At 39.1% G+C, this 14973-nt stretch overlaps 1 protein-coding gene across 9 annotated transcripts in view; it reads right to left on the minus strand.

Moving 5' to 3' along the window:
- The window catches only part of Mob3b (MOB kinase activator 3B), a 197044-nt gene that overhangs the window by 105128 nt on the left and 76943 nt on the right, over window positions 1-14973 (minus strand). For all 9 annotated transcript variants that reach the window (XM_010627022.1, XM_019207854.1, XM_019207855.1 and 6 more), the window contains one exon: window positions 14224-14839. In XM_010627022.1, the coding sequence (XP_010625324.1) occupies window positions 14224-14641 (418 nt within the window). In that variant the 5' untranslated portion in view covers window positions 14642-14839. The remainder of the gene's footprint in view (window positions 1-14223; window positions 14840-14973) is intronic.

Raw genomic sequence — 14973 nt, forward strand, 5'->3', positions numbered from 1 at the left:
TGTATTACTGAGGAGTCCATGTGAGTGCAATCAGGCACCCCTGTTCTTCATCGCCTTAATCACCTTAGGGAGCATTTTGTAGGTCATCTATCCTGGAACGCCCCTCCTGAGCTGCTCAAGAGCTAGGCACTGAGACTTCAAGACTGACCAGTAGAGTTCTTTTACAAGAAGATGAGAGTTTGGCTTCAGTATACGTCCCGATCATGCCCAGAAGTTTCTTAGCTGTTAGCTCTAGAAATAGAATAGACTTCATGTCTGGTCTTTTTTCTTGAGTTGTCAGTGATCATCCTTTAAGTAGTTTAGAGCAGGAATGGCTTATGTGTGAAGCATGTTCTCCTTGTACCTTTGCAGACATTGCTGATCAATCACAGGATTTCCTGCAAGGCCCATTGTAAGAATAGCATAATAAAGCACTATATGGTGGTGCATTCCTGTAATCTCAGCCTCTGGGAGATTGAGGCAGGATCACAATTTCAAGGCCAGCCTGGGTAACCTAGTGACTTAGGGAGACTCTGTCTCAAAATAAAAAAATAAAAAGGGCTGAGGAGATAGTTCAGAGCAAAAGCCCTGGGTTTAATCCCCAGGAAAAGACACATATATGAATACACACCACAAAAGAAGGAATGGAATAATATTTTAAAAGAACAAGGCTTGGGCCAGGGATTTAGCTCAGTAGCTCAGTGGTTCTGCTGCCTGCCTCGAAAGCACCAAGGATCCAAATTCAATCCATGGTACCCCCCCCCAAAAAAAAGGCCACTGGAGATGTTTTTCACCCCTTGTGCCATTGGATCCAGTTTCCAGTAAATGGAAATTCTGCCTTTTACCATACCTATCACCTGCTGCGGTAGAGGGAAGAAGAAAGAAAACATAAAATATCCCACATCCCTGCTTTCTTCTACCTCTTTAGATGTTTGGATATTCAGAGGAAAGGAGACGAATTCTTTCAAGATAATCATGAAGATGTCTTCACCAGTATATGTGCACTTTAAATAGGGACAGACATGAAAAAGTGGGCCTAAATTTTTAACCCTGAAATGAAATGCTTTATCCCTAGTCTTTATTATTTAGAGAAAATAGGGAGTTACAGATACTGTTTTTGTGATATTTGATTTTATGTTTTTGGAGAGAAAGAATGTTATAATTTCACTGAATGCTGTTTAACAGAAGGTTTTATAACTTTGTAGTTAAGAAGGTCTGTATTCTAAGCCTGTATTAATATTCACTACAAAGGTGACTTGGAAGAAGAAATAATCTAAATTTCCTCATTTGAAATAGGTATACCAATAATAGTTAACCACGATTCTGTGATTCTGTGAGGATTAGAAAATATATAATAAAGGACACAGACTTGGTAATAAATCTTAGGTTAATATAACTATTACCTTATTTTATATTTTAAAATTACTGCCTTACATAAAAATGGAACCTACTGCTTTCAGTTGCTATTCTGTTTTTTTTTTTTTTTAATTGAGTTTACTGGTACATTTTGGGTATACAGTACAGTTACAGTCATTATTGGGATCTTGTACCTTTACATGACAGGTCTTGGTTCTCATTTTTTTCCCCTTGTCCCTGCCCTCAAAATTCTGGTTTTTATTAACTGATATCCTAATGGATATTAAAAATGTCTTTAATAGACTGGGCATGGTGGTGCACACTTGTAATTCCAGCACTTGGGAGGCTGAGGCAGGAGGATCGCTGTGAGTTTGAGACCAGCCTGGGCTACATGATGAGTTCCAGGTCAGGCTCAACTACATAGTGAGACCCTGTCTCAAAAAACCAAAAAGAAAAAAAAATGTCTTTAATCAATAGTTTTTCTCAATTTTTACTTCAGTTAAAAAATGAATGTGCAAGGCATAGGTCATTTGCCAAGATAAACCACATACTAGCTCACAAAACAGGTTTGAAAAACTCAAGAGAATCGAAGTTATTCCCTGTATACTATCAGATCATACTGCAATTAAGGTGGAGATCAATAGCATAAGAAACCATAGGAACTTCTCAAACACATGGAAATTGAACAACACTCTCCTGAACAATCAATGGATCACAGAGAAAATTAAAGAAGAAATCAGACAGTTTTTACAAATAAACGAAAAATGCCAATACAACATACAGGAATCTGTGGGACACAATGAAAGCAGTTCTACATGGAAAATTCATAGCACTGAATGCCCACACTAGGAAAACAGAGAGAGCTCAAATAAACAACCTAATGATGAATCTTAGACTCCCATAAAACAAGAGCAAAAAAAAAAAAAAAAAGCCCAAAGCTTGAATAAGAAAGGAAATTATAAAGATTAGAGCAGAAATCAATGCAATGGAAATCAAGATAATGATACAAAAAATAAATGAATTGAAGAGTTGGTTTTTTGAAAGAATAAATAAAATTGATAAACTCTTAGCTAACCTTATCAAAAAAAGGAAAGAAAAGGCTCAGATCCATGCAATTAGGAATGAAGAAGGTGAAGTCACAACAGATCCAACAGAAATCCAGACAATAGTCAATACCTACTTTGAAAACCTGTACTCTAATAAAATGGAAAACAGAAGAAATGGACAGATTTCTAGATACTTATGAATTACCACAGTTGAACAAAGAAAATAAAGACATTTTAAACACCCCAATTACAATCAGTGAAATTGAAAATGTAATTAAAAATTTACTAACAAAGAAAAGCCCAGGTCCTGATGGATTCACAGCTGAATTTTACAAAACATTTGCAGAAGAACTACTGCCTTTACTCTTCATACTTTTCAATGAAATTGAAATGGAAGCAATACTTCCAAACTCATTCCTGGAAGCAAGTATCACTTTGATTCCCAAACTAGGGAAAGACGCAACTAAAAAAGAGAACCACAGGCCAATCTCCTTAATGAATATAGATTCAAAAATCCTTAATAAGATACTAGCAAACAGAATACAGAGGATCATCAAGAAGATCATACATCCTGACCAAGTTGGATTTATTTCAGGGATGCAAGGATGGTTCAACATACGTAAGTCAATAAATGTAATACACTATATTAACAGAATCGAGGACAAAAACCATAAACCATATGACCTCTCAATAGATGCAGAAAAAGCATTTGACAAAATTCAACACCCATTCATGGTAAAAACCCTGAAAAAAATTGGAATAGATAGTCTATATCTCAAGTTAATAAAGGCTATCTATGAAAAACCAAGAGCCAATATCATATTAAATGGCCAAAACCTGAAAACCTTCATGCTACAATCAGGAACAAGACAAGGATGCCCACTATCACCACTCCTCTTTGATATAGTTCTGGAAACATTAGCCATAGCAATTAGACAAGAAAAAGAAATTAAAGCAGTAAAGATAGGAAAGGAAGAATTTAAACTGTCATTATTTGCTAACAATATGATACTTTACATTGATGACCCAAAAAATTCCACCAAAAGACTTCTAGACTTAATTGACACTTTTAGCAGAGTAGCAGGATACAAGGTCAACACCCAAAAGTCAATAGCCTTCTTGTACACAAATAACAGAACTACTGAGAGAGAAATTAGGGAAATAATTCCTTTCACAATAGCATCCAAAAAAAAAAAAAAAAAGAAGTATCTAGGAATCATCCTAACAAAAAGAATCAAAAGACCTCTACACTAAAAACTATAGCACTTTGAAAAAGAGATCAAGAGGATATAAGAAAATGGAAAGGTATCCCCTGCTCCTGGGTAGGAAGAATCAACATAGTGAAAATGGCCATACTACCAAAACTGCTATACAGCTTCAATGTAATGGCAATTGAAATTCCAACATTATATTTCACAGAACTAGAAAAAAGAATCCAAAAATTCATTTGGAACCAGAAGAGACCTACAATAGCAAAAGCCATTCTAGAAAACAGACACATGGTAGCAGGTATAACAATTCCCAATCTGAAACTATACTACAAAGCAACTGTGATAAAAACAGCTTGGTACTGGCAAAGAAACAGATCTGAGGATCAGTGGAACAGATTGGAAGACACAAAAACAAATCCAGATGTACCCTCTGCTGGGTATCTTTCCAAAAGAATTAAAAGAATGATATCACAGTGACATATGCACACCTATGTTTATAGTGGCACAGTTTGTAATAGCTAAAACTTGGAAACAGCCCATTATCCATCAGTTGGAAACTGGATAAAGAAGATGTGGTTTTTCTATAAAATGGAATACTACTCAGCCATAAAGAATGAGAAATTAGATTCATTCATAGGAAAATGGATACATATTGAGGATATACTCTTAAGTGAAATAAGTAAGTCACACATGTGTAAATACCAAATAGTTTCTCTGGTGTGAAAAACTGTAATAGTACATAAGATCCTAATGAGATAATTGACAATGTGAAATAGGAAGAAAAGGGCTAAAGGTGTAGGGAAAGTGGGAAGGGTAGGGGAAAGGAAATAAGGGAAAAGAAAAAAAATATGAGAAAATGAAAAAATGGAAATAAAGTGTTTGTAAATGGGAACGGGAGGAGGGGGTGTAGGGAGGGCAGGGACAAGGGGAAAAAATGAGAACCAAGACCTGTCAGGTAAAGGTACAAGATCCCAATGATGAATGTAACTGTACTGTATACCTAAAATGTAGCAAAACTCAATTTAAAAAAATAAATGTGCAAGGGACACTTTAGGCAAAATTCTCCTTCATAGGAGAATTCATAGTCAAGCAGTATGCACTGTAATAAATCAGAGGTCCTCCCTTGTTTATGTCACCATAAAAAGGAAGTTAAACTGTAATGTATCCAGCACTTAATTTTCTTACAGGAAACGCACTAATTCACTTTATGTGCATTATGCCACCTAATTCTCATAACCTTACCAGGAGAGTATTATTGGATTGTCTCACTTCCCAAAGGAGACAGGCTCATAGGGGTCTGAGGTTTACCATGGTCTTTGCATTTAGAGAAGGAAGATTTAAACTAGACCCAGAAATGAGCCCTTTGCCTTCACACCATTTTTGGAAAACAGAAATAAAGCCAGCGGGTATCTCAGGTGTTTTCACAGATACTTCCTACATAGAGATAGCTGTTCCTAGTGACCTGGTATGTATTTCGGACCTGTTTGCTCATGTTTCCCTTCAGCGAAGTGGGAAGACAGATGCCCTCGGGGTAAACCTTTCCTTCCCCTTTTAGGTGGACAGACACGAATAGCTTCTCTGGAGGCCATAACAGGTGAACACCCAACAGTAAACAGCATTCTTCCCTCTGCTCCTGGTGGTGTGGCAGGGGTCTGCTGGGACAGGCAGTCAAGGTGATGGAAGTCATTCCTAAGTCATTCTTAGTGAATCCTCTCTGTGCTGTTACATTGGACTCTGGGGCTTCATTGCTTCAGCTGGACCAGAAGCCAGGCAGGAGGCTGCCACTGCCAACAGACTGTCAGAGAATACAGCACAGGAAACAGGTGAAAAATGAACACCTGGAATTGACTGGAGCTTCCCCCTTAAATCATCTCCAGTACTAGAGATGTGGCCGAGGTAACAGAGAAACACAAAAACCCACGGCTTCTTTAGAGAAGTTTTTTTTTTTCCTTTACCTGAGAAACAAAATAAATCTAATTTGTCTATTCATAAAGGCAAATATTTCAGCTTCCAAAGGCATGAACTTAGTAAGGATCAATTAGACGTACCACTAAAGGAGATGTTCATACAAGAAAAGGGTTCTTTGCCAAGCTCTCTTTAAATATTAACCTTTCACTGAGAAATGAAAGTACAAACCAAGTGACAAAAAAATAAAAGCAAACTGCCTCAAAATTTTCAGGAATATGCGTGTTCTTTAATATGCATTATGTGGCATCAGCCAGTCACTTACAGCAGTTCTTACCTATCTGGTGAGTCCTTTGTCAGAGGGCTATGCAGGGTCCTTTCTTCTGTAGCAGGAACAAGAAAGTGGAACTGGCTTTGTGCAAGCCACATATGCTGCACAGGTGAGATTTTTTCTGCAATTCCACTGAGGGCTGCTTCCTCAGGGCCAAGCAAGTCAGTCTCATCCCACGAATGTCTACCTATTGTCTCACTGGTTTAACAGGATGTAGTAGAAGGTGAGGAGAATGTGGACGATCAACTGAATACCAAGTGCTTGGCATCATTATTGATTTTCACCCTGGGTCCTTGCCTGTCTTCACCTCAGTTCACCCGATGAGTGGGTTTTGTCACATTAAGATTGCGGTATAGACAGAAGTACATTTTCAGCATACCTGCTTTATGTCCCAACATTGAGCCAGGTGCCTACTTCCATGTCATTTAATACTCTCAGCAGTCCCATAAAATAGATACTCTTACATGCATTTTATAGAAGAGGAAACAGGCACCGAGAGACTGAGCATGTGCTACTAAAAGTCAATGAGTAGGACTCAACTCAGGTCTTTACAGAGACTAATATGTCTAATTCTTTTAACCACTCCATCCCATTCCCAAACTGAATCATCTTCCTAAAGTATTCATTTTATTAAAGAGCCATGGGGAAATCAGATATGGGAAAGAAAACATGAACAGAATAACTGATTCAAATTTAAACTAGCATGAGATTTCTAAGCAAAAACAACAGAGATCCTTTTTTGCAAAGGCCTTTATAGTCAACACTATATGCCTACAAAGGTATTGTGAGGGAAAAGCTCATGAATCATTCTCCACATATGGAGGTCCCAGGCAGTATAATAATTTGGCCTCCTGTCAAAATGACACTCATTGAAACATTTATACCCTAGAGGGGAGGTAGGGCATTGTGGGGAACAGAGAGAAGCCCTCTGGGCTCAAGACCCTGCTGTTTAGTCCCTTCACACTTGATGCTGAGCTGGCCAGCACCAACCACCACTGACCTCCACAGTGTGGCCTTTGTTGATGAAATGGATGAACGTGACCAACCAGCAATGGGGTAAAAGGAGCAGACGCTCGATCCCCACTCAGTCATGGGCTGTGTTTCCATCTCTAGCGCCCTCTGACTATCATATATCCTATTTCCCTTCCCAGCTGGTACTGCGATGTAACACCTCGTCACCTGAGATACAGTCCCATTAAAATTACACAGCACAGGTAATAGAGAACTCAGTGCAGGTCAGGACAGCAGATAATTAGCCTTTACTTGTCGGGCAGTCTCCTAGGCACTTGGGGCTCCCTGTCTCCACTCCTCGTCCTCTCTGATTTTTTCTTCACACTGGAGGCCCTTTACAAAGGTATCTCTTGGGATGTTTTGAGCAGGGGTGGTTATTTAACACTGTCCTCTTTAGCTCAGTCACCAAGTCACTGCTGTGTTGACTTCATGAGGTGGGAGGGTTTTGTGACCCTCCACAATGAATCATCGATTCTCCAGGGACCAGTAGTGGTTGTGTGTGTGTTTAAGGGGAGGATTCACCTGTTTCTACATGCTTTCCATGAACAGACTAATGAACAAATAAGTAATATCAGAATATAAAGATGAAATGTCTTAAAAAAGAATAGGCTGCAACAGGTATTGGCAAATTTGGATGACGTTGATTTTAAGATAACATACTACAGACATAAGATGTTGGAGTAGTTGAGATTCATAAAGGGGTGCAGCTGTGTTCTCTGTTCTGCCTGTGTGATCCTGGGCACATTATTGAATATTTTTGAGTATTTTATTTTTTCTCATCTGTGAAACAGAAATCATACTATCTGCTTTGTGGAACTGTTTTTTATATTGACTTTATTGGTACATTTTAGGTATACATTATGGTCACATTCATCATTGAGAATTTTTACCTGTATATGATATATCTTAGAGCTTCTTTTTTCCCATTCCCTTTCCCTCCTTTCCATCCCTCCCTATTTACAAAAGCTGTTTCCTTTTTTTTTTCCTTCTTTTCTCACAGAATTGTTTTACCAGTTAAGTGACATGGTGTACATAAAGTGTCAAGGTAGTATGTGTTCAGAAAATGGTACTTTAATACGATGCCACACCAAGTAGTAAATTCTTGGGGAACCAAATCATTTACCAGATCCCAAAAGCAAATCACGTTTCCAGAATATTGAAAAAAATGTGCCAGTTTACAAGGCTATGGGGAGGTGACTAGGAAGTTTGTCCACTCCTGTCAGTGAATAGTCTGAGGACACTTACCCCATCCTCAATAACTCTAATCCAAGTGACCTTGGTTTTAATGACTTGGGCTGTCCTCGCTATAATTAGTAGGCTTTCTCTCTCTTTCTCTAGCTAACCTGTGTAACCACTCTCTGCTGAGGTTAGCTGGTTTGAATTGGACACATACAGATTTAGTGCTCCATTTTCTGAGAACCAAGATGGAAAACCCTTCTTAATAGTTGTCTCCCCTGGAATTGTTTCTAAAGAAACATTGGAATTTTCCAAAGCCTTTGAGTGATGTCTACCTGAAGTATTTGTGACCACGATCACAAAGCAACTCAGCAACAATGACTGATAATTATTCTAAATCTTGTCGAGTCTTCAAAAGTGTATATTATTCTTTAAACACTGTTCAGAAATTTTCTACTATCTCCCAGAGTTTTGGTTGAGAGTTATGTAGAAATGCATGAACAGAGAGAAACAACTAACACATTGATTTTCTTTCTATTCTTTTTTTTTTTTTTTCCTTGCAAATCTGGGGATCCAACTCAGGACCTTGTATTCGGGAGGCAGGCATGGCACCACTGAGCTAAATCCCTGGCCCTATTTTCAACACCTCTTTGTTTCAGGATCTGGTGTGGTGTGGGTATTTTGCCTCACATTGCACATTTAATCCTTATAACAGCTCCTTAAAGTCAAAACTCTAATCTTTAGTTTATAAATGAAGAGGTGGAGACTTCGAAGCAGTGTCACAAAGCAGCTTCTGAGTGGCAGGGCCAGTTGATTAAACCCAAGTCTCTGTCTACACGTCCAGTCCTAGTTCTATTAAATACATTTTGTTTATATACATTCTATCTTGCCAATGTTATATAGATTTATGTCAAAATAAAAAAAAATATGAGGGAGATATACAAAAGAAAATAAAAAGTTAAAATGTAAAGCCTAATTATAAGCTCAGACCCTCAATACCTCACATCTGAAAGGTTCATACCCACAGACATTTGTACATTCTCACACTCTTTGGCACAAATATTTTGAGAAATGAGGAAATCAGATACGGTCTCGTGAGAAGGCTGCCAAGGGGACGCAACTATTTTAACAATGTACTTGACTACTGAAAACAATACTCATTTTAGAAAAACATAAAGAGCAATTTAGAGCAATTAGATATTTGGACATTGCGTAAGCTGCTCAAGGACAGGTACTTTACTTGCTGTGCTTTTGGCAACAGGCAGGACCTAGGCTTAAACCAGTACACAGCAGACACTGACAGGATGAATGAGTGAATGCAGGATCCAGTGGTAGCAGTAGGTAGCTGTGGGCCCTCAAAGGGTTTCCCTGAGGCTAGGCCATGTCTGCTAATCTTAGACTGGAGCACAGGAATGGTTACAGAAGCACCTAGACACACTCACAGGGGTGAGTGTTTTTGTTTTTGTTTTTATTTTAAGGAGCCAAGGCCAAAAGAAGAATTATTCATTTAAAAGTTATAGAAAAAAAAGCAGACTTAAAAATGCTTTGCTGTCCTAAGCATCCTCCTAAAACCAAACAATGAAAAGCTTCCAGCCACATGAAGGAAAATCAATGAAAAAGATAATATACCATAAGGGCATAGATTTTTGATAACTCTCCAGCTCAAATACAGAACCCTAAATTGTGTATTAGCTGTCTACCTTAGAGAAAGCTCCTTAGCTTGTTTAAATGTTGGCCTCTTCACCAGTGAAATGGAATATTAATTTTATTTTCACTTCATTGAGCTGTTGGAAGAATTAAGAAAGATTAACAGTGGCAGGTATAGTGCCTGATATTTAGCAGGCTCCACAGATTGTGAATTTGCTTTTTTCCTTCCTTTCCCTGATCTTTCTTGCTCTGACTCCCATTTATTATAAAACTACAGAGGTAGGTGAGAGCATGTAATTGCATTTTACAAGTTCTTATTCCTCCTTATCAAAGATTTAAAAAAAAAAACGTGAGTCAGAGAAGTTCTAAGTTTTCTACTCATTTCCTTTCTTAAATCCTATTATCTAGCAGGAAAAAGGGGAAGCTGGGGGCTAGAACACAGAAATTATTATAATTAGGCAAAAGAATTTTTTAGTCTGTGACTTTCTGTTTTACTGTGTTGGTTGTTATCTCTACTGGTGGTTAAAGAGAGGATCCAAGAAAAGGTGGCCCTTGCTTCTTAATTACTGCTGTTTTAAGGGCTTTAACAGACACATCTGTTGGATTTCTAACAAAGGTAGTCTGGGGGGTTGGAGGGTGACTGGAGAAAACTGTGGTTTACAAGGGAGTTTGGTACTCTCATCTGAGAAAGTTTGACTTCTGGAATAGCATGGGGCTCCTAGTTAAACTTGAATCTAGCAACACATGAAAGCATTTCTTTCCTCACTGTTTCAATGGCAGAGATCAACAGCTGTTCATATCCTTTAATACCTAACCAAGGGCGAAGCCTTCACATCTGTCAGTATTTTCTGCTTCTATTTCCTTGGATCACAGTGGGGAGGAGGTAAAGACTAAGCCCCACCCGCTACCCCAGTTCCCAGGCAAGAACGCAGAAATATGCCCAGGATTCCAAGCTGAAATTCTAAACAGAACTCACTTCTCATCCTCCCTGGGCCTGTTGTTTGCCTAGAATTCTTTTTTTTTTTTTACTTTATCCTGACAGACATCTTGATCATTTCCATGATAATGACTCATGACAGCCCAAAGATCAAAAGGAAAAAAAGTAGGCTGGAATCAGGAGGAGGAAGAGGAGGAGGAAATTAAATGTAGCAGAGAAAGTGGCTCCTAAAAATACATTGTTCTAAAAGCCAGCAACAATAACATCTGAAAGCAAATCACAGAGGTAAGCAGGATTCTGAAAAAGACTCCCACAGTGTGGTAGTTTTTACTGACCCCCTAATATTTCACTTTGGAAAAGTTAAACAGAGGAGGTGAAAAAAAAATCTGTGTAAGTTTAGGAAATATTCAGGAATGGTAACAAAGGATTCAAAGATATTGGTTAAACTTTGCTTTGACAATCACTGCCATGCATATGTTAGAACTTTAGAAAGATTATTTCCCCATCCTTCCATCTATCCACACATTCATCCATCCATCTGCCCAATGAGGTATCACATAATGCCTCAGGATTGGACATAGTGCTGGGATATTCACATGAGCAGGACATATTCTTTACCGTTAGGGAGTTTAACTTTCTTTTTCTGTTTTGGTTTGGTTTGGTTTTGAAAAGGGGTCTAGCTGTGTTGTCTAGCCTGGTCTCAAAGTCAAAGGCTCAAGTGATTTTTCTACCTCTGCCCTCCTAGTATTTAGAACACCAGGCATGTACCACCAGGCCTGGCTAGATTCTAACAGGCGAAAGCCTTCACAGAGGACATCGTATTGCAGCTGGACCCCTAGGGGTGCATGAGAATTCACTAGACAAAGAAGTGGGTAACTATAGGAGAGAACTTGGATAAAACCACAGTAAGAACTTGTCTATTTTCAGTGGAATGAAAAGCTTTCCAGGTGATCATAATAAGCAGAAGAGTGGTGGATGCTTTATAAAACTGAAGGTTCATAAGGAACTTATGAACACCTCAAAAGTAGGAAACAGGGCTGTTAAAAACTGACAAAGGATCTGAGTAGACATTTCACAAAAGAAGACAAGCATATGGCCAATGTACATAAATAGATAAAGTGTTACATATATATTTATATCATACATATATATTTATATCATATATATGTATCTCCACTCAACATACGGTATATACCTAACAAAGTTGTATATGCAGTATATCCAGTGAATGAATGGACAAAGAAAATGTGGCATATATACAGTAGAGTACTATTTATCCTCTAAAAGGGGAGAAATACTGTTACTTGTGGAAAAACATGGAGAAAATTATGTCAAACAAAAACAGCCAAGCACCAAAAGCCAAGCATCCTATGATCTCATTTCTACGTGGAACCTAAAATAGCTGAATTCATAAGAGCAGAGATGAATGGGAATTACCAGGAGGATGGGGAGTAGCATGTGAGATATTGGTCAAAGGATACACATTTTCCGTTAGGTAGGAGGAACAGCTCTAGAGATCAGTTATTCAATGTAGTGACCTAGTGACCACACAGTAGGTTTTTTTTTTTAAGTGCAGTTTCTTAGCTCACACCTAAGAGATTTTAATTTAATTGTTAAGGGAGAGGACTGAAGAAATTATATTTTAAATAGAAAGCTCAAGTGATTTGATATACACAAGTTTGACAACTCTGATTTATACAGCTTAACTTTTCCCAAAAAGTATCAATGGTGTTTCACTTAAAAAAAAAAAAAAAAGTACTAGGTCAAATCAGAAACACCATATACTAACATATTCGCTCTTTGGAAATTCATAGGACACACTGACATATGTAAAATCCTGTGGTAAGGAAATCAAATTCGCTCAGCAATTTCCAAGTGTATTTTTCCATTGGGATGAAAATCACATTAAGATTTCTCAGAATATTAATTATTATTGTGATATAGAGCATACATTAGGTAGAACAGGAAGAGAAGATTCAGCTTTTCCCCCTGAACATGCTGAATGACACAAGGATGTGTCTAGAAAAAGAAAGCACAGTCAGTTATCTGGGGACCATGAAGGCATGCACCCTTTTCCTCCAAGCAAAGTCTAAAACCAGTTGTGATGCCCTGTTTCCAAGCAGACAGCCAGAAGCTGCCTTACTCTGTGTAGTTCTATGCTAAGGTTTCTGGTTAGCAAAGCCATGTGGTAACCATAGCTGCCAGAAAGCAGAAGTGACCAGAGTTCAGAGCACCCAGGAGGAGATAAAGGGAAGCACAAAGAGAGGCCTCCTTGCCCACATTTATTTATCTTTATTATTACCCTATGTTGTACACAGAGCTCTGATAGCTACCTGTAAGACTCATAGAAAAGAAAAATTCCTCTCAGTGCCATAAGTAGCCTCTGACAGTCAATGAGAGTGCATAAAGACAAGAACCTAAGGAATTCCTACCCTTCCAACGTGCTATGCTCATGGGAGTTTTTGAACCTGCCTTCTTCCTTTGTTCTACTTCATCCCCTGCCACTTCCTGTTCATGAGGCTCGGGAGGAAGAACGAACTGGATAAGCCAAAGCAACATGAGGAGTCTGATAAACTTGTGCGCTGAGTATTTCAAGATGGACCATACTGCAGCAATCAATTTATACACTTTTTTCCTGATGTAAACTTAATTACTTCCATACGTCCCCTTCTCGGTGTTCCTTGCCACATGGGGACATCCCCAAGCTAGAGGTGATTTCACATGTGTTTCAAATGTACTTTTTTGCACCTCCGCAATCTCAGAGCTATTTAAGAATGCTTCCTAATTGGACAGTATCTATTCAGTCATTCCTGAAATATTTCCTGAGGGCCCATGTAGGGTCCAAGGCACAGTGCTGGGCAGTACAGGAATGACCATGGAAGCAGGAGACCACTCATTCTTGTGGAGCTTCAGTCTTACAGCACTGAATTCTAAATTCAGCCCATCAGTGTGTAGGAAATCCAATGTCCAGAAGCATAAAGAAATGTAAGGGCTGGAGAAAGTTTGGTGCTTCCCATTGAGTTTTATGGCCTAAAGCACAAAGCAAACAAAAGCACTTGCATTTCAAGTGTCCCAAAAGGTCTAGCAGCGATGCAAGGGTTAACAGTAGAGTACGGGATTAATAACCTATGATTAAGAGGAAAGAGAATGCTAGGATTTTCATTTTCCCAGGATGTGAATTCCTGTTTGCTTGCTCCCCAAACAAATCCATATATCCTCAAACTGGATTTCTTAATCCTGAAAGGTATATACTGCCAGAAATTATACCCAAGTCAACATTACCTTAACTAGTCAATTAGGCAAAAAATAAAAACTTAACAGGACAACTGGATGGGCTTGGTGTCTAGTCCTAAGAAAGCCAATAAGAGCAAGACTAATATTTCCCTAGTGTTCCTAGCATGTAAAACATGTATCATTGAGGTCCACAAGTTAATTCTTTTCGTTTCAATTTAGTTTTACATATAGAGAAAGACATTACAGGAATAGGACCAATATGATTTAGGAGACCACTGACACAGGTGTTATCTGGCAGTCATAGCCAGCTCCGGAAGGATTAATTCTGTAAATTTGCAGAGTTTGGGGGTACATAGGACAAACAACCTGAGAAGTTGGTCATGGACTTACCCACGCATGTTGGAAATATCTCCTCATTATTGATCTGGACCTCAATCCAATCCATGAGGAGGTTCATGTACTGGGGAGCTGGCAGTGCTGTTGGTTTCTTATACTTGAGGTCATCCTGCCACCGATATTCATATTTGGGGCCCCCTGACATCACGGGGCAGGTCCGCTCAGTGCAGAACTCACAGATGGTGCCATAGATGAGGTTGATCCGATTGAAGAAGTCCACCACGTGCACTGCCACCCAGTCGTTCTGGTCTTCCCCACTGGGCAGTTGCACAGCAGCCTTCAGGTCCACACCCGAGTTGAGGGATGCCTGAGCCCGTTTGTGGAGCTCAAACCTCTGTGTGCCAGGTTCAAATTTCCTCTTGGGCCGAAAGGTCTTGTCCTTGTTGAACACCTGTTTCAGGGCTATGGACATGGTGTTTTCCTTCTCTTCCTTTCGTTTGCAGGAAGCAAAAAGGCACTTGGAACTTTTCAGTGAGAGATCACAGACCAACAGGGTTTTCCACTGCCAGCCCTCGGGCCCCAGACTTGCGGCCTGCAGATTTCACTCTCTCTTAAATAGGCCCATCCACCTTCCTCCTGAGTGATTTCCAAGGGAACTTCATGTTCTTTCCTAAAGGCAGAAGAGAAAAGGGAACTTGTGAGTGTGCTGTTCACATTTCAGAAATGATAAAAAGCTTAGACCTGATTTCTAACTTGCATTCCTCTCTCTGTCACCTTCATTCAGGTAGTGAATGTGGAGGTTCA

Source organism: Fukomys damarensis, unplaced genomic scaffold (assembly GCF_012274545.1).
Source record: "Fukomys damarensis isolate Sample0158 unplaced genomic scaffold, DMR_v1.0_HiC HiC_scaffold_36, whole genome shotgun sequence".
Lineage (NCBI taxonomy): Eukaryota > Metazoa > Chordata > Mammalia > Rodentia > Bathyergidae > Fukomys > Fukomys damarensis.